At 36.3% G+C, this 21,307-nt stretch overlaps 3 protein-coding genes across 3 annotated transcripts; 2 read left to right on the top strand and 1 right to left on the bottom strand.

Moving 5' to 3' along the window:
* The first annotated feature begins 418 nt into the window (after positions 1 to 418).
* Positions 419 to 6,325, top strand: LOC132064555 (ATP phosphoribosyltransferase 2, chloroplastic-like). The gene is made up of 11 exons (XM_059457572.1): positions 419 to 734; positions 1,216 to 1,275; positions 2,369 to 2,482; positions 3,750 to 3,815; positions 3,918 to 4,025; positions 4,130 to 4,213; positions 4,366 to 4,467; positions 4,574 to 4,687; positions 4,762 to 4,842; positions 5,194 to 5,313; positions 5,922 to 6,325. Exons 1-11 carry the CDS (start codon positions 489 to 491, stop codon positions 6,015 to 6,017), a joined length of 1,191 nt encoding a protein of 396 aa, XP_059313555.1. The 5' UTR covers positions 419 to 488; the 3' UTR covers positions 6,018 to 6,325.
* Positions 6,326 to 8,262: 1,937 nt separating this feature from the next.
* LOC132064554 (ribosome biogenesis protein BOP1 homolog) lies at positions 8,263 to 16,683 on the top strand. Its single transcript, XM_059457571.1, has 18 exons — positions 8,263 to 8,497; positions 9,366 to 9,434; positions 9,551 to 9,724; positions 10,554 to 10,708; positions 11,074 to 11,191; positions 11,288 to 11,389; positions 12,090 to 12,246; positions 12,388 to 12,496; positions 12,585 to 12,687; positions 12,795 to 12,945; positions 13,039 to 13,171; positions 13,252 to 13,358; positions 13,439 to 13,509; positions 13,621 to 13,681; positions 14,228 to 14,455; positions 14,540 to 14,624; positions 15,169 to 15,347; positions 16,025 to 16,683. The coding sequence occupies exons 1-18, from the start codon at positions 8,333 to 8,335 to the stop codon at positions 16,108 to 16,110; spliced, it is 2,253 nt and encodes a 750-aa protein (XP_059313554.1). The 5' UTR covers positions 8,263 to 8,332; the 3' UTR covers positions 16,111 to 16,683.
* A 491-nt stretch (positions 16,684 to 17,174) lies between these two features.
* On the bottom strand, positions 17,175 to 20,585 carry LOC132064553 (nifU-like protein 2, chloroplastic). Its single transcript, XM_059457570.1, has 4 exons — positions 20,442 to 20,585; positions 20,272 to 20,344; positions 19,285 to 19,595; positions 17,175 to 17,760 (listed from the first exon to the last, which is right to left on the bottom strand). Exons 1-4 carry the CDS (start codon positions 20,583 to 20,585, stop codon positions 17,569 to 17,571), a joined length of 720 nt encoding a protein of 239 aa, XP_059313553.1. The 3' UTR covers positions 17,175 to 17,568.
* Between the last annotated feature and the right edge of the window lie 722 nt (positions 20,586 to 21,307).

Raw genomic sequence — 21,307 nt, 5'->3', positions numbered from 1 at the left:
ATTATATATATATATTATGGGGGTAATATTATTTTCCCGTACTTACCAGACATTAAAACATAAGTAAAAAGATTACTTATGTTCTAAGAAAATATTTTATATGAAATATATTTCCATTATACCAAACACACCCTATAATATTTTCTTTTTCTTTTTCTTCTTTCGGCCAAATATATAAAAAGCAAATTAGAACAATAAATAAACCAAAATTTTCAGCTTCCATGCCCCAAGGGGCGCCTCAAAGGTCAACAAATCCAAAGCAAAAAAATAAAAAATAAAACAAGGTTCACAAATTCCGCACGGGTGAGTTAGCAAATAGCAGGTGAATTGCAACAAGTGAAAATGCACTCGACCGCACCTTATAATTTCCAAACAAAATGAATAATTCTCTTTGCTTTAAGAGAATATTCGCCCTGTTACTCTCACTTCCAATCACTCCTCTGCGGCGGCGATTTTATCTCTTCCCCACCGTTAAACCACCGTAAAACATGTCTGTGAGTCAGACGTTTTTCCTTCAAGGTTCCATTTCAACTCTCCTTTCTTCGTCAGTCACTATTAATGGGAACTGTCGCAATGTTTCCGTTAAATTTACCGTCTCATGTTGCTCCCCGACGGCGTCTCCGTTGACCGCTGTTAACGGAAATGTGGAGAAAATAGCTTCAGATAGAAATGAAGTTCGCCTAGGCTTGCCTAGTAAAGGCCGAATGGCTTCTGATACTCTCGATCTTCTCAAGGTATATACCAAATTACAAATTCGTTTTTTTTATCTTATTGTAAGCTAATGTATTCGTGAAATTACATTGAAATGCTGAATTTAACCTTTTTTAATCTTCTTGTAAGCTAATGTATACGTGCAATTGCAATGAAGTGCTGAATTTAACTTTTTTATTTTTAATTTAATCTAATGTATACGCGCAATTGCAATGAAATGCTGAATTTAACCTTTTTTAATCTTCTTGTAAGCTATTGTATACGCGCAATTACAATGAAATGCTGAATTTAACTCGTTTATCTTCTTGTAAGCTAATGTATATGTGCAATTATAATGATATTATCTTCTTGTAACCTAATGTATATGTGCAATTATAAAATTATTTTATTATGTATATATAGTAGATGTTGAACTGAATTTAACTAGTTTATCTTCCTGTAAGCTAATGTAGATATGCAATTACAATGAAATGCTGGACTTAACTTGTTGTTGGTGAATTACAGGATTGCCAGCTATCAGTTAGGCAGGTGAATCCTCGGCAATACGTTGCAGAAATTCCACAGGTCTGCCTCATTTCTGCCTTTTTCAATAATTGCTAAATGAAAAGAATGTGGATCTTAAATTAGCTATTTGGATTCAGTAAGGGGTCGTTTGGTAGTGTGTATAAGAATCATACTGTATAGGGTGTATTAGTAATGCATAGTTATGTAGGGGTTAGTTATGCTGAGATTATCTCTTATTTGAGGTGGTGTATTAAGAATAACATGCATTGCATAATTTCTAAAAAAAGTTATTTATTTTGAAAAATACCCTCCAAAGATATGGAGAAAAGGATTTGGAAAAGATTTTGAGGGACTTCAAGGGTAATTTTGTCTTTTACGATGCTTATCCATGTATTAATAATCTTGGCTTTGCTAATACCAGGGTTTGCTATGTATAAGTCATGCATAGCTAATACATCTATTATTTTCTCTAATATATCCTACCAAACGACCCATAAGATTGTATGGTTCAGGAGGGCAACAGAGATGTTAGCTATTAGGAAGAATATAGGTGCTGCCTTCTCTGCCTACATGGAGATATTAGCTAATAGAGGTGTCTTTAATTGAACTCTAACTCATAAGATTTTTGGTAGTTACAATTGTGAAAAAAAAAAAAAAAAGCTTTTTGGTAGTTACGACGTATCTAGATTCTTACTTTTTGTGCTTCAGTGACGTACCTTTTTGACACGACTCATGAGAAAGATCCCTGTGTGGTTTACATTGCCGAGGGAGACTTTGTTTAATGACTGTGCCCATTTATTCCACTCTTTTTTTTTTTTTTTTTTAATCTTTTTGTATTTCTCCTCTCTGGCTACTCCTATAAATTTTAGTTTTCCCATAAGCTGCTGGAATTTTTCATTTATAGTTCCATTTCTGTCACGTGCATTATGAATGTTATTTTTTCTAATTTCTTTCTTTAAAAGCTTTATATCATGCACAATTGAGGGGAAATATATCGAGGATTGTGATATCTAATAGTTGACACTTTTACACTTATTGAATAATCGTATTTGAGCATTTCTTTTTCGGGTTATGTCTTTGGAACCTAGAGCATACAATTCAGGAAAACACATGATTTACTTGGGTTACATGGCAAATTTTCTCTCTGTTGTAGATATCCAATCTGGAAGTTTGGTTTCAACGGCCAAAAGACATTGTGCGGAAGTTGGTATCAGGAGATTTAGACCTTGGCATAGTTGGTCTCGACACAGTTTATGAATATGGGCAGGTAAGAACCGAGTGTTTCAGCTTGTTCGTTCATATGAAAGCATAACAAGAGTCTAACATGTTCATAATTTGAATAAAAGTTTAAAGAACTTAATGTTATGCAAGCAGATGAATATGAGATGAATCGAGCTTTCCTGGGTAATGCATCTAAACTTATGTACTGCCTCCCTTGAAACATCTAATGTTTAAATTGTTCTTGTCTTCTAGATTGTTATATTTTCCTGTGAAAACATTCTCTGGTCCTTTTTTAGACTAGCCATTTGCCGTTTCTCTTATGAGATACTATAAGATCTCATCTCATCTCTTTCCAGATTGCTACTACGTTCACCATCCTTGCTTCTTCTGCTGGTATTAAAGATTTGCGATGTTTTAAGAGTTAAAGCTAAGTAAACTTAAAAAATAAATGAAAAGAAACAATTGAAGGTAGACATTATGTGAGTTGTCGTCAAATGAACATCTGTATAAACTGACTGCACTGATAGTTTAACAGTAGTTAATTTTGCTGAATCTTCACATTATTAGGAAACAAAGTTTACCTCATTTTTATTTCGTGTGGTTAGATTACTTTTGTAGTATTCATGCAGAAGTAAGCTGTTATTCAATATTAGGTACATTCATGCAGAAGCAAGCTGTTATTCAATATTAGGTACTTTTTTTTTATGGGTAAATAGATAAACATCTTGTATTAGTTACCTTCCTTTGGTTCGAAAGACTGTTCTTTGGATAATTAAGAGATAAATTTGCTTGTCAGTTTGAATGCACACCAGATGCTTTTAGCAATTACAGACAATGAAACAGCTATTGCTTGTATATGTATATATATATATATATAATTGATAGCAAGGCTTGATAAAAGAGAGCACCTGTAAACATTTCTGGTATAACATTAATATGTAATCTCATTTCTGATAATTGAACCACTCATTGGTCTATACTGATAGTGTTATTATGCCGGGCAAAGCTTATTTGCTGTGGAAGATGTTATACAAGCTATATTGTATAATATCCTTTGGTATTGAGGCTTCACGACGTGTTTGCTCGTGATTTGGGCATTTTTATTAATGCTGGATCGCAGAATGTAATTATTCTAAACAGGTACCGAGCATATCCTAAGTTTTGTATATTATACTTTTATGAATTTGTTTCTTCTAGATCTAGAAAGTCCATGGAGTCAGTTTATTGTCCTAACTAAAACTAATCCTATTAGTTGCTAACATATTTACAAGCAAATTCCTTAGATTGGATGCTCAGTACTTTCTCTTTGGCAGGGGGATGAAGATCTCATCATTGTCCATGATGCCCTTGATTATGGTGATTGTCGTTTATCTCTGGCTGTAAGTCGTCGTACTTTACAGGAGAACTGTAACACGCTTATTGTACCATTCTTGCATTTGTTATATATTTTTCTTGTCAGTAAGATCAACATCATTTTTCAGATACCAAAATACGGGATTTTTGAGAATGTGAACTCAATGAAGGAGTTAGCAGAGATGCCACAGTGGACGCCTGAGAGGCCACTGAGAGTTGCAACAGGATTCACATATGTACAATGCTATTACTTTTGCTTATGCTTTCATTTTACATGCTCTTTTTACTTTCTTTCCTTTTTCCCGGTTTTGATGTGCTCATTATTAATTATCATTTTCAGATGGGTCCTAAATTTATGAAAGAAAATGGGTTGAAGCATGTCACTTTTTCAACCGCTGATGGAGCCCTGGAAGCAGCTCCTGCGGTATCCTTATTCTTTGTGTCTTTGCAATAATAATAATTATTCTGTCTCTCAGTAATAATGTTACTGTGAATTGCCTTTAAACATGCTACTCTTGTGTCCTTATTCTTTGTTTCTCTTTAGTAATAATAATAATAATAATAATAATAATTCAGATGGGAATAGCTGATGCTATTGTGGATCTAGTGAGTAGTGGAACCACACTGAGAGAAAACAATCTGAAGGAAATAGAAGGTGGAGTCATCGTGCAAAGTCAGGTGATCATTCTTTCCAGTTGCGATGTATCTGTATCATTGGCATTCTTTTGGTATGCAATTTGAGTAGGCTTCTTGACTATTCTTTGATCTTATTTTGTCCTTTCAGGCGGTCCTTGTCGCTGGCAGAAAGTCCCTAATGCAGCGAAAAGGTGCACTTGATATAACACATGAAATGCTAGAAAGACTGGAGGCACATCTGAGAGCTGTTGGCCAATTTACGGTGTGTGTAACTTCTTTTATGTTGTTGAGATTTTTGTTATACCTGTATTGGTTGTCTAACACATCTTATGGCAGGTAACTGCTAATATGCGAGGAAGCAGCGGAGAGGAAATCGCTGAACGAATACTGAGCCAAACGTCACTATCTGGATTGCAGGTTACCTAAGCCCTGACATACACAGAAATATTAGTAGTTTAAAGAAAAACTCTTAAGAATTTTACCGAGCCACAGTTATTAAGAAACATGTCGACAATTAAAATTTATATGAGAACCTTGTTACTTCTGTACAGATCCCAGGCGAACATTCGTATGGCTGAACAATTCTTGGGTGGAACAGGTTTTTAACACCTATTCCGTCCAGTCATTGATCTCATCACTATAGCACGAGATCAACGGCTGGGATCAGAGTGGGTTTCAAACCCATTTCACCTAAGAATTCAATTGCAGCTCATACTGTCCGTAAATCTTTTGACAGCTCATTAATTTTTTCATCTTTTATTTATACAGGGACCCACTGTAAGTCCAGTCTTTTGCAAGCGGGATGGACGGGTTACAGCTGATTACTTTGCCATTGTCATATGTGTACCAAAGAAAGCACTTTACAAGTCTGTTCAGCAGCTTAGGGCGGTGAGATGCTAATTCTTTCCCATAGTATTTTGACGATTGTCCATCTCAAAAAGAATATTTTGACAATTGTTCAAATGATGTGTAAATTGTAATGATCTTCCAATCTCTTGCTGAACAAATACAGAAATTGGACCCTGGATGGTCTGTTATGCTGTATTTGTTTCTGCACTCGTTCAACAAACAGCATGATGAAGCATATTTCTTTTGTTCTGTTTTGATGTGGTGGTCTATTTCTGTGTTTTTGGGTGTTTGCCTTGGGAACCCGGGGGGGGGGGGGTTGAACTAGTTGGACGGCCTTGCTTTCTGAGTCTTGCCATTTGCTAATTTTTGCTTTCTGTTCCTGTTTAAAGCGACAATGAGAGACTGTACTGAAACACATCAATGGTTGTGGGTGTTGTTCCATTACATTTTTCCTAGTTTTCTCCCCAATTCTTTGGCTTTAACATACTTAGAGTGGCATTCTTCAATTAGTTCAGCCTATGATCTCTTTGTCAGACTGAATCTTAACTCTCCACAAGCTCATCTCTTACTTTGTACTTTTGTTCTTCTATATGCGTAAAGCATCCAAGTTCAGGACTTAGTCGTAACTTATTGAATGTCTTCTACAGATTGGAGGGAGTGGTGTCCTGATTTCTCCGCTGACCTATATCTTTGATGAAGAAACACCAAGATGGCGTCAACTCCTGTCAACTTTGGGGCTTTGATCTACCTAGCGATGCCTCGGATGGTTTCCTCAACTACAGTGCCTTTTTTTGGAGAAGCAAGCATGAATGAACTGGGACTCCACATGAGACTTGTAGGGGAAATCGGCATTGTTAATAAACTGTCAAAATTTTGTATTGCATTGACATTTACGCTTCCTATTAATATCAGCTCTTGTTGTAACAATAGTTTGTCTTTCATTTTGGTGCCAATGGCAATTCTAAGATTGCATAAACGTGATATTTGCCATGCTGAACAGTAAAGTGCCCTTGTTATCCTACTATAAATCTGCGAGCTCACATCTGACTCATCTTAATGTGCATTACTCCGTAGGAATCCGTCCATGGGGAAATGTTAGTATAGTCACTTCTCCAGAGTTGTTCTACAATCTTAGTCATCAAATGAAACAAACATTTAATGAAAGAGAAAATCTGTATGATAGATAGTCTTCGACGCTGATCTTCTCTCTTCTTATTTTTGTTCCTAGTCATGAAATGACTGTTTGAAGTAGAATATCATTCAATAAAGAAGGATAATGATAATCTTTTTGTTTGTCCGAAAAGTAAATTGAAAAATTAAGTAGGCGCTTGGCCATAGAAATCAAATATTTTTCACTCTGTTTAGAATTTTTGAAGTTGAAGATGGAGTCGTGTTTGGTTATAACCGTAGCAGAAAAATATTTAGTTGTTTGAAGGTAGAAGGTGAAAGTTCATGCCCAAACGCTGATTTTCAAATAAGATGCAAACATTTTCCGAAAAATGTGAATAATTCTCACAGCCAAAAGGACTTATTATAAGGTGTTGTGTGGTTGATTTTTTTTTTTTCCGTCAGGGTTCATTACTCGCTTTGAGTCCGACTAATCTGACTAGGCATCGAAAAGTACTACTTTAGGGGATAAAACGGTTGACTTTACTCATAAGACTTGAACCCAATACCTTTAATTAAGGGTGGAAGCGTATTTACCACCAACCCCTAGGTAATAATAATAATAATAATAATAATAATAAAGTAATACTCTAGATAAATAATGGGTTAATTACACTCAGTATCAATTGGGATACCAATGCTACCAAATTTAGCTCATATTTGAGTTTCTTGCCCACATAAAGGCCATCTTCAATTTAAACAAAAATTACTTGTCAAAAAATGACCCATCCTTCTCTCTCTCCCCTCTCTCCTCCTCTCTCTAACCCCCAAGGTCTTTACCACCCACCACCGCACATCGCCGTTGGCGCTCGAAGAAGTCCTTCTCTCTCTCGCTCTCTCTCCTCCCTAAACCCTAGATCTAGCTCGCGGCGGTGGCCACTACACATTGCGGCCCGCGCCATGGAAATCCTTCTCTCTCTCTCTCTCCTCCCCAAAACCCCAGATCTAGTTCGCGGCGGTGGCCACGAAATCTTGGCGAAACCCAGATCTAGTTCGCCTCTCTCTCCCTCCCGCCCCTCTATGCTATCGAAACCACTAGATCTATTCCGCCGATGTTGTGTTTGGTCCGGGTTGTTTGGCGGAGATGGAGCAGTGGCGGCGGCGTTGTGGTTGTTGTATATGGATGTATAATATTGTATATGGGTGTATATGGATGTATATGAGTATATATGGATGTATATGGTATATGAGTTATAATATTGTTTATGGGTGTATAATATTGTATATGAATGTATATGGGTGTATAATATTGCATACGGGTGTATATGAGTGTATATGGATATAAGGGTTATAATATTGTATATGAGTGTATAATATTTGTATATAGGTGTATATGAATGTATATGGGTATATGGATTATAATTTTTGTATAATATTGTATATGAGTGCATAATATTGTATATGAGTATATGGATTATAATGTTGTATAATATTGTATATGGGTGTGTATAGGTATATGAGTTATAATACTCTATTAAAAAAAAAAAAAATTAAAAAAAAAAAAAAGGAGGCAGTGGAGAACTCCAACAAAAATAAATAAATAAATTAAAAAACGAAAAAGAAGGAGGCAGTGGAGAGAGAGGGGAGAAGAGGGAAGTTTTGAGTTAGAGCTTTGCAATATAAGTTTTGGGCTATGTTTTTGCAATGTAAGTAACTCAGTCGTATATTTATGAAATTTTCCTTAAATAATACCGTAGTACTTATTAATAAAGCCTATATTACAATTTAGATGTTAACTAAGAAGACCCATATGAAAAGCATAAAACTGAAGGGGCTATTTTGACAGAAACCCAAAACTAACTATGAGACATTAAAACCCTAGCATTCTTTCTCCTCTTAAAACCCTGGTAACTTTACTCATCCAACTTCTTCTGTAGCTACTGTAATAGAGATGAAGGTTCCAAAGAGGAGTACCCGTCAGAAAAAGTTGCAGAAAGATGCAGAGAAAGAAGAAACAATTAACTTATTGGAACAAAAGAATAACAAGGAAGAGACTGTAGAAGAAGAAGAAGAAGATTTTGTAGAATCCCCTGTTGTTTCTGACGATAATGATGAGGTAATTATAATTACCACCAAAGACATAATTGAAATTTCAATTTTTTTTTTTATGAATACGAACTGATAAATCAGTAGCAAAAAATTAAAACTTTTCTCAGAAAGCAATGTTCTCATTAGTTGATTCAATGTACGTTTAACTTAAAAAAGATTCAGTTTTATTATGACAATAGTGGGTTGCTTCTTTTTCCCCTTAATTATTGAAAATGTCTCAAGCTACATTGAAGCATCAATATCTAATCATTTGTTTTGTAGCATCCCATGCTATGCGAAAACATAATGATTTAACTATCTTTATGTTAGCCGTTAACCTATGAAACCTCAAAGAAATAATCAAAATTTCAATTTTTATGAATAAGAACTGATAAATCAATAGGAAAAACTTAAACTTTTCTCAGTAATCAATGTTCTCATTAGTAAATTGTATAAGTTATTTTAGGTGTACGTTTAACTTAAAAAAGATTCCATTTTGTTATAACAATAGTGAGTTGCTTCTTTTTTCCCTACCTATTGAAATGCCTCAAGCTTCAATGTAGCATACTCTCTAAGCATTGGTTTAAGCTCCTAGTACCGAAACTCGGCAAATTTAACTTGAAAAGCTTCAACTTTTCTTTTTAGAATTAGTGGTTTTTTCCCTAATTGCAGAAAATGCTGTTAGTTGTATTGTAGTATAATGATAAGATTTGGGCTGAGCTGTCCGCAATGTGAAGTAATAGTATATTTTTGAATAGCATCGAGGCCTTGTGCTGGTAATTGAGACACTCCATTATTCCCGAATATATCTAGAGGTGTTGTTCTCAATTAAATGAGATAAGTTGATGGTTCCAAGTTTTGATACTGTGCGTGATGGTTGGTCATTATTATTCCAGGATTATTCTGATGATGATGGATCACTTAGTGAATCTGGATCAGAAGACAGTCATCTATCCGGAGAAGAGGTACATGGTAATTTCAATTCTTTTTTAGGTTGGTGTAAGATAAGTGGGCATACATGCTTCAGTCATAGGACTGGAACTTTGTTTTTACTGATCAAAGATGTTCCACACTTTTGCAGGATGTTTTTGTATCAAGTGATGGTGAAGATTCTTTTGATGCCAAAAGTGATGATGTCAGTGGTAATGGTGCAAGTGGCAGTGGTAGAGATGATACCGAGCATGGTAAAGATGATGATGCTGAAAGCGATGACTCCCGCACCGTAGTTGAAGAGAGCGATTCATCTGAAGATGAGGTCTGGTTCTGATCTTTTTTTTTTTGTTTTTTGGTAGGGACTAAGAAATAGGAGACAAAAATTGCATTTTAGGCGGCAGTAGTACCATTTTATCAATTTCCATGTACCCCTTCATTTTTCCTGTTCTCTTGATGCTCACTGGTCCAAACATTGTTTAAAACCGTTGCTAAAAGTGAGGAAACAATGCAAAGCAAGGGTTTATGAATTCATGGGCAAAAGTATGAACTTCGTAGAAGTGTACATTTCAACAAATGACAGGCAAAGTAATACGAACAAGAAATGAGTCTTTGAACCTCAATGTTGAGGAGTTGGATTAATATCAGCATTATTTTAAATTGGATGCTAAAATTAGTAATTATAATTGCTAGTTAAATTGTAGTGCTAAATTAATATATGCTCATTGCTTCCTTATTTCGTAAATTGTAATATATGGACCTTGTCGTTTTTTTGCACTTTTTGCTTTTGAAAACACTTAGACCAAGTTGATGCTAAAATTGGATGCTAAAATTAGTAATTATAATTGCTAGTTAAATTGTAGTGCTAAATTAATATATGCTCATTGCTTCCTTATTTCGTAAATTGTGTAGTTCACTTCCCACTTCTCGATTCAATCCCCATGGACCTTGTCGTTTTTTTGCACTTTTTGCTTTTGAAAACACTTAGACCAAGTTGATGATACGATACCTTGCCGGAAGCCCGGAACCTTAAAGATGATGTTGCATGCTGCCCTATTCTTTCATGCTTGATTGTCCGAGGATAACTTCTCTTATCTTTCTGCTTACTTTTGTAGTTTTTGTCTTTCTATTCAATTACATTTTTGTCCTGTCAGGTTGCTCCTCGTAATACTGTTGGAGATGTTCCATTAGTGTGGTACAAAGAAGAGGAACATATTGGATATGATCTTGCAGGGAAGAAGATCAAGAAAAAGGAGAGACAAGATAAATTGGATTCATTTCTTGCCAGTGTTGATGATTCCAAGAATTGGTGAGTTAATAATTGTTAACACAAGTTAGTGTGTTTAATACTGTCTATCTTGTTGATAATCACCCGAGATTGTATGTGTTGGACTAGTATTATCCTCCTGTGGAATGTCAATAGTTCATATCCCTTCTTTCGTTTTTCTCCCTGGCTTGTGTGTTTGTACCCAACTATTCAATGTATGAATGGGCTGAGAGAAAAGCAACCACTATAGCACTTTATCAAGAAGGTGCCATTTCCTTTGCATGCTTCACTCTTCGAATTATTTATTACTTTGCTAAGTCTCTTATCTCTCTAGAGACTTGCGATGAGGTGATCTGTAGATCCATTCTCTTTGGTTTCTTCTTTATGTGTCTATATTTTGAATTTAGGCATAAGATTTATGATGAATATAATGATGAAGAAGTTGAACTCACTAAAGAAGAAGTTAAGGTGATCAAAAGATTGCTGAAAGGAAAGGCACCTCATGCTGATTTTGATCCACATGCGGTTCGTGCTCTATGTTTATCATTTGGCACTGGAGTTTCTAGCAGGGATACTCTTGACTTAATCTAACTCATTTACTCTTATTCTCTCACTCTGCAGCCTTATGTTGATTGGTTTTCCTGGGATGACTCGAAGCATCCTCTTTCCAGTGCACCAGAACCAAAGAGACGTTTTATCCCTTCAAAATGGGAGAGTAAAAAGGTAAGTTGTTTTGGTACTTATATTTCTGCTTTATTTGCTTACTAGTCTGGAGTGATGTTGGAAGTGTATAATCTTCTTTTTCTTAATAACTCGTAAGTAGGACTTTATACCGTTAGTTCCCTCCTCCAATTATTGACTAGAATGCTTTTGGAAGAATCTGTTTCCATTTTTCCGATTTAACTTGTCCATGTCTTGATATATTGTACAACTGCTCATGGTTGGTGTTTCGCTTAATCATGTCACTGATAAGAGCCTAGGCAGATAACCTTTGTTATGTAGGTATAAAACAGACTTTCAGAAGAAAATCAAACTCGTCTTTTGGCTCAAATAAGTGTATACTTATTGTAAGGCAATGCGTACAATCATGTGTACTAGCAGATATACTATTTTTCGCAAATATTCCTAGGATATTATTGTTTGTGTTCCTCTTCTAGTTGTCTTCTCTTAATTCCAATGCTAATAACCCATATCTCTCAAGAACGATGCTAATACTGACATATCAAAAAGATAGATGCCAACACTGTTACATTCTTGCCAGGAATGCTAATACATTCTTGACATATGGGTGTATGGTTACACAAAATTATAAGTAATTACCAGTAAATTTGAGGGAGTCCTCCTAGGTTTTCGCATGTTTGATGTATTATTGGGATTGCCCTTTTTTTGTGGTTTTATGATCTGTGGTGTCTTTTAAATACAGGTCGTCCAATATGTGCGGGCAATTCGAAAGGGACTTATAAAATTTGACGAGAAGCCAAAGGAAGAGCCAAGTGCCTATCTCTTATGGGGAGATGATTCCAGTGCAGTAGATAGACAAGGGTTGGCATATATTCCTGCTCCAAAACCTAAACTTCCTGGTATGCAACCTGGCCGTCTTTTCTAGATGACAATTGTGACATTGTGTATATTATCTTTCCTATCACGTAGCATCTTTCATGTTTGCCCCTTTGGAGAAAGTATACTGACTAACTGCATATGTAAAACCTTCCTATTTTCAGGTCATGAGGAGTCTTATAACCCTTCTTTAGAATATATTCCTACACAAGAGGAGATCAATTCTTATCAACTTATGTATGAGGAAGACCGACCAAAGTTTATCCCGAAACGGTATTGCCTATTTGATTGTTTTGTAGTGTAATCTGTACAGCGGTTATATTTTTTAACATTTTAATGCCTAACGTCATCACTGCTTTAGGTTCACATCGTTGCGAAACGTTCCAGCATACGAGAAAGCAGTCAATGAAAATTTCGGCCGCTGTTTGGATCTTTATTTATGTCCAAGAGCTCGGAAAAAGCGTGTACGTGAAGGATTTGATCCCTTCTCCCTTCATATCATCTGACTATTCTTTATGGGGCCCAGACCGTCATCTGATCTCTTCGCAATAAATCTCTATTTCTTTTGCAGATTAATATTGATCCTGAGTCTTTAAAGCCCAAGTTGCCAAGTCGCAAGGATCTCAGGCCTTATCCGACGTCATGTTATCTCGAGTATAAAGGTCATAAAGGTCCAGTTTTGTCAATTTCTACAGAATCTACTGGGCAGTGGATTGCTTCTGGTATGATCTTTAGTCCTGGAAATGTTATGCGTCTTTGTTGGGTAATGCTATCAGATTGAAGTGCTTAGGTATTTTTGATTCGTACATGTGAAGGTTCAAGTGATGGAACGGTGCGCATTTGGGAGGTTGAAACTGGAAGGTGTATCAGGATCTGGGAGCTCGGGGAATCCGTGCGTCATGTCTCATGGAATCCTATGCCTGAACGTCCCGTATTGGCAGTCTGCGTGTAAATGATTTACTGGAGCATATGATTATTGTTTGATCATATTGGTCAGATATTAAAACACCATTGCATAAATGTTGCAGGGGAGAAGATGTGTATCTTTTGAACACTGGACTTGGAAATGCAGAAGAACAGAAGAGTCTTGAAGAGCTTTTGCGTGTTGAAACATCATTAACCCCTGATGACTCTGGTTAGTTTCATTGGAAGACTTCGCAATTTGTGTGAGGTTCATTACTCATAACGTTGCCTAACTCTAGTTGTTTTGCTTAGATAATGATAAAACCACTGTGAATTGGGTTCAAGATGATAAGAACGGGGGAATCAGGTTGAAGCACTTTAAGGTGCCTTTCATGCTTCCCATTGATACTTTGTGATGACTCATGTATTAAAGTTATTATCACTATGAAATCTCTCCTGTATAACTCAAATTTTTTTGTCCTTGGATCATGCAGACTGTTTCTTCAGTTGAGTGGCATCGGAAGGGCGATTATTTCTCAACGCTTATGCCGAATGATATCCTTCATCTGATTTATATTACTGGCCTGATCTTCCAACATGAATGCCTGCTTCTCACTTCCTGCCCATGTCTTCATGTTTTATAGTGTCTAATAAAGGCTTAAACCCTTTTGCTATTCTACTTTTGTAACTACTATGCATCTGCTTGATGCCTGCAATGAAATCATTTATCTCATCAAAAAAAAATAAAGGCTTAAACATTTTATAGTCATGTATGTAATGTGAAAAATAAAGCATATTTACTTGGTTCTATAGGAAATCTGTAAGATCTACTGGTGGTGCCGACTCGCGTGTGTTGGTTAAAATGTTTTGGCAAACCATCCTTAGCATATCCTGTAAGGGCTGTCTTCTCTATCTTTTTTTTCTTTTTCTTTTTTCAAAAAAATGTAAATTCCTCTGCTTGTTTGAAAGAGAAGAGATGTGGAAACAGAAAAATCAGGGGGGAAGGGGGAGGGTTTTTGTGTGTGTGTGTTTTGCTTCATTATCGTGAAACTTGTGAGACTCTGGTTAGTTGATTGGTGTTATTTCTTGACACTTGCCTACCCCAATCAAAAGCAGTTTTGATTCACCTGCTCTCAAAGAAATCGACTCAAAGAATACCATTCAAGCTTCATGGACTTCCAGTTTCAACAGCTTTTCATCCCTCTCGCTCTGCCTTCTTTATTTCAACGAAGAAAAATATTCGTGTTTATGATCTCTTGAAGCAAAAGCTCATTAAGAAGCTAGAGACAGGGGTTCGCGAAGTCTCATCTATTGCTATTCATCCTGGTGGTATGTCTTGGATGCTCTTTGATAATCTTGACTGCTAGTTGGGATACTCAACTGGTTAAGAAGCTTTTTGAACTTTTTGTGCAGGTGACAATCTTATTGTAGGGAGTAGAGATGGGAAACTGTGCTGGTTTGACATGGACCTTTCATCTCAACCTTACAGAGTTCTCAAGTATGTCCTTACAAGTATTGATTTTTGTAATTTTGAAAAGCTTTTCTGCACGTGTCTTGTGTTGTTAATATGAATTCAGTCTGGTGACTTAATGCCTGTGCCAGTTGTGGATACGAGTCTTATGCTGAAACATGTTAAATTGTGCAGGCATTTTGCATTTATGCTATCTTGATATGTGCTTGTTTGACATTTTCCTTTTATCTCAACCTTACAGAGTTCTCAAACTTGTCATTTTGAAAAGCTTTTTTCTGGCGTGTCTTGTGTTGTTTTATGAATTGAGTCTAGTGAATTATGTTTGTCCCTGTTCTGGCTTCGAGTTTTGCGCTGATACATGTTAACTTGTGCACACAAGTTTTCGTGCTCATGCTACCTTAATCTGATTTGCTTATTGAAAGGATCTTGTTTGAGATAAATTGCAGGTATTAGATGTTTTATATTGAAAATATTCACTTGTTCTTCTCTACAAATGTGATTGGTTGACCTATTCATTTTTTGCTGTACTTGATCCATAAATGCCCTTATTGGAGGTTTTTCCGTGGTACAGTTGCCATCCGAAGGACATCAACAAAGTGGCCTTTCATCGCTCCTATCCTTTGTTTGCTTCGTCTTCTGACGATTGTACGGCATATGTTTTCCATGGTATGGTTTATTCAGATCTAAACCAGAATCCATTGATTGTACCTCTGGAGATTCTTCGTGGTCATGCCAGTGAAAATGGAAGAGGTATGGCCTTACTCTGCCTTTTCAGCATATAATGATTCTAGTTCAGTCCCCAATTGCTATCCTGTCCTACATTGGAGGAAAGAAATGTTAATCTGATGAAGCTGCAGCAATTAGTCTTGTATAGTTTCACTTACCTTCAAATACATTTTGTTACGATATGTTTCAATACACTGATGTACTAGGAATCTTTGTCTGGCTGGAGTTTTTGGTGAATAATGAATATCAGATGAGAGAGCACTTTTGAGGTCAATTTTTCTGCCTTGAGGGCATAAGGCCATAGAACTATAAAAGCATGTAGAGAGTGCTTAAATTTTCTTGATAAAAAAACTATATAAGCATCTAGAGAAACACTTAATGTTGATACAGAATAGACAGCTTTCAACACTCAACAAGATGAATGGTACAACTCATGGCCATCCTGGTATTTTTTTGGAGGAAATATGCCAGATGGCTAAATTTACTTAAATTGACGGGGTCGAGCTTTAAATTTAAGGATCCCCAAGGTGTTTTGCAAGTTCGTAAACTAAAAAAAACTGTACTAGTTGGGTCTTGAGGTCTTCATTTTATTTGTAAAGAAAAGCGAAATTCATATAGATGGCTTATCGTGTTGGTGGTAATGGGCACCGACACATGCTACTACTACTTTGTTGACATTTCTTGTTTGCCTCTGTCTTCAGGTGTCATGGACTGCAAGTTCCATCCTAGGCAACCATGGTTGTTTACTGCAGGAGCAGATTCTGTGATCAAGCTCTACTGTCATTAAGAAGATTACTCCAAAATGCATCTATGCTGATCGCCTTGTGAATTTGTCAATCCGAGAAGAGGAACACAGTATATTGCTTTGTATACATTGCTGTGGGTAATTTGGAAAGTTGCCTGCTTAGACAAAGGGAGGTTAAAGATCTCTTAAGCCATTTCTTGTTCTTTCTCATATAGGTTTGCGAACCATGAATTCCACATATAGAAAATAGAGAAGTTGGCACTGTTTTGTTTGTATGATCAAGGTAATCACCTCTGCTGTATGGGTCTGTTACAATGCAAGTTCACCCTAAGTAGGCTTTTTTACGAGAGGAAAGCTTGGTCCAAGTTATTCTCAAGTCAGCATCTTCCGTAGAGCTTTATAGGGCATATTGACGAAGTAGTGAGCACAATGGAGCTCCAATATTCTTTACCTTAAACTGAGTTATCACATTTTTGTAATCCTGGAGTAATCATATGCATGTAAGAAATGATAAGGATCTTTGGAAACATTACAGTGGAATTTTGAAGAATCATCCCGCTGTACTTGGCCTGTTTGGAATTCTTTTTTATCTGAGACAGACAGAATTTTGGTTGATTTACTCTTCTGAAATAGCGATTGGTGTTTGCTTAGATAGTTCCTAGCCTGTTTGACTAGAATAGTGAATTCTTTTTAACGGTTTTACATGGTTTGTTAAGCTTCCCAGAGTTTAGTGCTAGTATTTTGATTGATCTTTTAGTAATTACAAATATAACCATTAACCAAACTACGCCTCTGGAGGCCATTAATCTTTTATATTTACTCTTCGTCGGTGAACACCCGCCTTTGTCGACCCCTGCTTTCCGTCTTTATAAAAAAAGATCATCAAAAATAGTTTCTACATATGTAACTAATTTTACAGTCATACATTATCACAAGTAATATAAGTTCATAAGTAGCTATTGCTTGCAATTCTTATTCTTTTAGAGAACAAGATTTCGGTGCTCTCAAGAAGATATGGATCCAGGAGAGACCAGGACTACTGTATTTTCTTCATAAACAGGCATTAATCATCCGGATATTTATTTAAGGTACTGTGTACATGGACCTCATCCAAAAGTACTGAAATTTTTGGCATGCACGCTGTACAAATATACATATTTTGTGATTCCAGAGTATCTATTTGCTCATAATGGAGCATCCTTATCTAAATAATTCCTTTTAGTTATGAGAAAATCCTAAACATCCCGTGTTTGAACAACTCACATCACAGGGTCATCTCGATCCACAAACTGGGTATTGCAAATCCCTTTCCAGGGTGCCTATTCAAATAATACAATATAGAACATATAGACTGAAAAATTAAATGCAGCACAACTGTACAAAGTAAAGTGTACTGTTTCTTTTACAGGCATGGTAGCGTATGAAGTGGCGCAAAGTGAGCCAATCGTGCTCCAATTTCCTCTACTATGATGTCCAAGAAAGATAGATGCGCGACACATTCTACTGTAAGAGTTGAACTGCTGCTATTGCTGGGATCTTTTCCCTCAGTTTCTGAGTTACAGCCACGCGAACAGTCATTACACCGGCTGCAGGACCTGTGATTCGGACTTTAACAATTGGCTCCTCAATTGCCACAAGCTCCAAACTTCCACCAGCTGCCCCAACGAGATATGGCCTTATCTCTTCAAGAACCTAAAATAGTTAAAATTAAAATAAAGTAAGAAGATCTGCGGGAAGAAAGCGAAAGTTGAGCACATATTTCCTTTATTGGTCAGAACTAGTGACAATTTGAGTAATAGGTATAGCTGTTGAAGTGCTGAATGAGTCTAAGATCACATCTTGAACATGCAGATGCCTTAAATACTTCTAGTTATTCACAGACAGGACGAATAAGCATTAATTATGACAGAGTAGTTTCTATGCTGCGGCTGCAGCCACATCTTGGTGCACATTAAGCAAAGCATACAGTACCAATGAAGCACATATTGCTCTTTCAACTCCATTATTTATAACTTGTTTTCTAATAATCGAGAAATCCTAAGGGCCACTGGCGCAAAGTTCGGAACTCGGTGGATAACTGGCCCGCACCCCTCTACCCTTCTCCACTCGCATACCAGGCTTTTGTGTGGGGCAAGCGCTCAAACCCGCACATACGCCTAAGCCACACACAGGCGCTGCCCTCTTACCAGTAGATCAGGGCCAACTCCATAATCTAAATATATCTATGAAAATCATGTGATCTGCACAATTCAATCACACCTCATGCCAAGCTCTCGGAGAAAATTAATGGCTCAGATACTAATTGGAGTCAGAAGCAACAATTTAATCATGTCACAATTGTCTTCCACACGTCATTCAGGATGAGAAGCAAATGGAAATGCAATGTACTACTCAATTCATGACTGAGTCAACCTGACTCAATGCCTCTTTGTATGCTGGATTTCACAAGGGCAGCTGTTAGAGTCTCACTAATAGCAACAAGCCATTGTTAACTTGCAGTTCTTGCAAGAAAACCGCCACATTATTGCTAAATGTTTCAAACCTACAGATTGTCTAATAGAGGAAATGCTCAGGTGGATGCTTCTGTAGCCAATTTGGAGAACACTGAAGGAACACGATCTATCTGATGCAGCAGGCCTAGACTCACCATGGTGCAGTATGGTTAGCCCTTGGCACTACTGCAATAGACTCAAGTATGTGGTCAACCTATCCAGGAAGGGAGCTTAGCCGGTTCGGCCAACTTTGAAGGTAAAATGGCATGTTCTTCTAATGAACTATGTGACTATGCATGACAAGTTAACAGGTTTAGAAAAACCATCAATAATTGGATCTGAGGCAACAGATCATATAACTTCCAATTAAACATTATTAACAAATATGGAATCACTTCTCCTTCGATATCTTTTCAAATTGCCCAATAGATATAAGGTCAGGCGGACCAAAACATAATTAGAATGGATTCTTGAAATAACTCTGACACTCCCCATTTCTTAGTGCCACAAACTAGAAGGTCCTAGTTCAATGGATCTATAAGTTGAGAAATCATTCAAAATAATCTATAACTTGAGAATCCAATATCTCTTTGGATGGAGACAAAGTAATTTAGGACGTGACTTAATTTGTCCAAAATGTGTTGGAGATCATCTTCAGTTTGCAGTTTTGAGAGGATTGTGCCAATTGTATGTAAGACATATAAATAATGAGAGAAGCATCTACCTTCTCTATGTTTTCTTCGTTAAGCTCAAGACCAGTTTCTTCATCTGGTACTGCTTCAACCGCAACAATTTCTGGTATCTTTTCCATCAAACGACGCTCAATTCCCAATTTCATTGTCGTGACAGAACTTGGGCAAGAGCCACACGCTCCTTGTAGTTTTAGCTTAACAACGTTGCCATCAATTTCATGCAGTGCAACATTTCCTCCATCTGAAATCAGATATGGTCGAATTTCATCCAGCACACTCTCAATGTTTTCTGCAGTAAGCGGCAACTCTACTGCTGAATCTGGAGTTGCAACCGCCTTTACAACTGCACCAAGAGCCAGCAAGCAAATCATTTCAGGTTCAACACAAAGTCAGAAAACATTTATTAGCAAGGTTGAAACTACTAATGACAACACTACGTATTCCATCAAACGAAGAACATGAAAATTGTGAACTAAGCTTAAAAACCAACAGGCTAAGCTAATAATGAACCTTTGTAATCCTATCCTGTATATCAAATACAAGAGATAAAGTTAGGGCATTTTGGTTTCTGCGACTATTTCTAATCTTCTAAGTAAGTGATTATCGGAAAATTCATTACAAAATAATCAATTTCAATAATATAACAGTTGGCTATTTGCCAAAAAAAAAAAAAACTAAAATCTTTAAACATATTGGTTCTAACCATAAAAAAAGGATTTAAGCAAAATTTCCAATTAAAACAGGTAACAAACAAGCTAAATATTCCCCATATTTTTCGACTTCAGGTACAAGCTAATAAAATTCAACAAAATCAGAATTAGCTTTCTTTATTGGTACTGGCTCTGATCATAGAACTGATTTAAGCACAATTTCCGACTAAAATAGGTAACAAAAAGGTACAGTAAATTTATTTGATTTCGAGCATAATCAAATTCAAAGTTGCCACGGTAAAATTCCTAATTAACGAAATTGTATTCATGAAGGTAAAAAAGGTCAAAAGGAAAAAAAAAAATACAGACGTTGATACTGTCTACGCAGGGAGCGCGATGGCGAATTACGCCTGGAAACTCGAGTTCCAAAGAAACCTGAAATCTGCAAAGCAAAATCAGATGGTTAAACAATTGAAAAATACAAAAATAGAAAGTAAAATAAGAGAATTAGAAGAAGAAGAAGAAAAGAAGATATATACCTTGAGAGGAGGAGGAGGAAGAAAGAGAGTGGTTGTAGAAGAAGAAGAAGAAGAAGGCGAGCATGAAGATGAAGAATCTAGGGTTTGGAAGGTTCTAGAAATGTATGAACAAGTTGGAGGATTCAATATCATGGCTGATTGCATCTCTTTTATTCTTCAAAATAAAAAAAAAACTTAACGAACTGATTCAATTTCAGTAACTGGAAAAAATATTATATGAATCTGATGATTGTTTCTCAATATTACAAATAACCCCCGAGTTTGATTGCTTTCTCTTCCGTTTCTCACCTCCCTTCTTGTTTTTTTCTCCTTCCTCTTTTCTTCTAGTATATATTTGTGGCCGGACGATATATTTCTTTTTTTTGGTGTGTCCATCTGTATTTTGTCTTGCTCTGACTTTTACTTGTTTTATTATTGAAAAAAAAATATATATGTTGTCCTCCTTGTACCTGTTTCCTCCGTTATGTAGCGAAAAAGGGATGGCAATTAGGCTAGGGCGGGGCGGGGGGCAAATTAAAATTTATTTTGGATAAAAAAAAGTTTAATTATCAAATTAAGAGCCATCATAACTTTGGATTGGCTTAAAATAAATTTATTTTCCCTCACCCTTCTTTTCTCTCTCTCTGTTTTTTTTTCGAGATTCCTTCAAATATGTCAAGTTACTTAAAATAAAATTGTTCAAAAAAAATTGGACCCATTTAAACTTTCTTGATGGCATAAACATAATCTCGCAATCCTCGTCGATAAAGGACGACTAGAGAGCTCGTAATTTAGTTAAGGCAACTCTTCACTGTTGATATATAAATCGATAAAAAAGTTTCCGAATAAATAAGTTGGACTTTTGGTTTGTTCTTTACTTTTTCGAC

The sequence above is a fragment of the Lycium ferocissimum genome, chromosome 7 (assembly GCF_029784015.1).
Source record: "Lycium ferocissimum isolate CSIRO_LF1 chromosome 7, AGI_CSIRO_Lferr_CH_V1, whole genome shotgun sequence".
Taxonomy (NCBI): Eukaryota; Viridiplantae; Streptophyta; class Magnoliopsida; order Solanales; family Solanaceae; genus Lycium; species Lycium ferocissimum.
Note: the sequence above shows the minus strand (reverse complement) of the source record. Positions and strands in the feature narration are given on the sequence as shown.

Bases quoted from the DNA above. Each gene is read 5' to 3' on its own strand.
- LOC132064555 (XM_059457572.1), top strand. From the start codon at position 489: ATGTCTGTGAGTCAGACGTTTTTCCTTCAAGGTTCCATTTCAACTCTC. The intron at 4,026-4,129 runs GTACAATGCTAT...TATCATTTTCAG, and splicing joins TTGCAACAGGATTCACATAT to ATGGGTCCTAAATTTATGAA. The intron at 4,843-5,193 runs GTTACCTAAGCC...TTATTTATACAG, and splicing joins CGTCACTATCTGGATTGCAG to GGACCCACTGTAAGTCCAGT.
- LOC132064554 (XM_059457571.1), top strand. From the start codon at position 8,333: ATGAAGGTTCCAAAGAGGAGTACCCGTCAGAAAAAGTTGCAGAAAGAT. The intron at 13,172-13,251 runs GTAAATGATTTA...TAAATGTTGCAG, and splicing joins CCCGTATTGGCAGTCTGCGT to GGGAGAAGATGTGTATCTTT. The intron at 14,625-15,168 runs GTATGTCCTTAC...TCCGTGGTACAG, and splicing joins CAACCTTACAGAGTTCTCAA to TTGCCATCCGAAGGACATCA.
- LOC132064553 (XM_059457570.1), bottom strand. From the start codon at position 20,585: ATGCAATCAGCCATGATATTGAATCCTCCAACTTGTTCATACATTTCT. The intron at 20,345-20,441 runs GTATATATCTTC...TTTGCTTTGCAG, and splicing joins TTCCTCCTCCTCCTCTCAAG to ATTTCAGGTTTCTTTGGAAC. The intron at 19,596-20,271 runs GTCTGTATTTTT...CTCTTGGTGCAG, and splicing joins CCTGCGTAGACAGTATCAAC to TTGTAAAGGCGGTTGCAACT.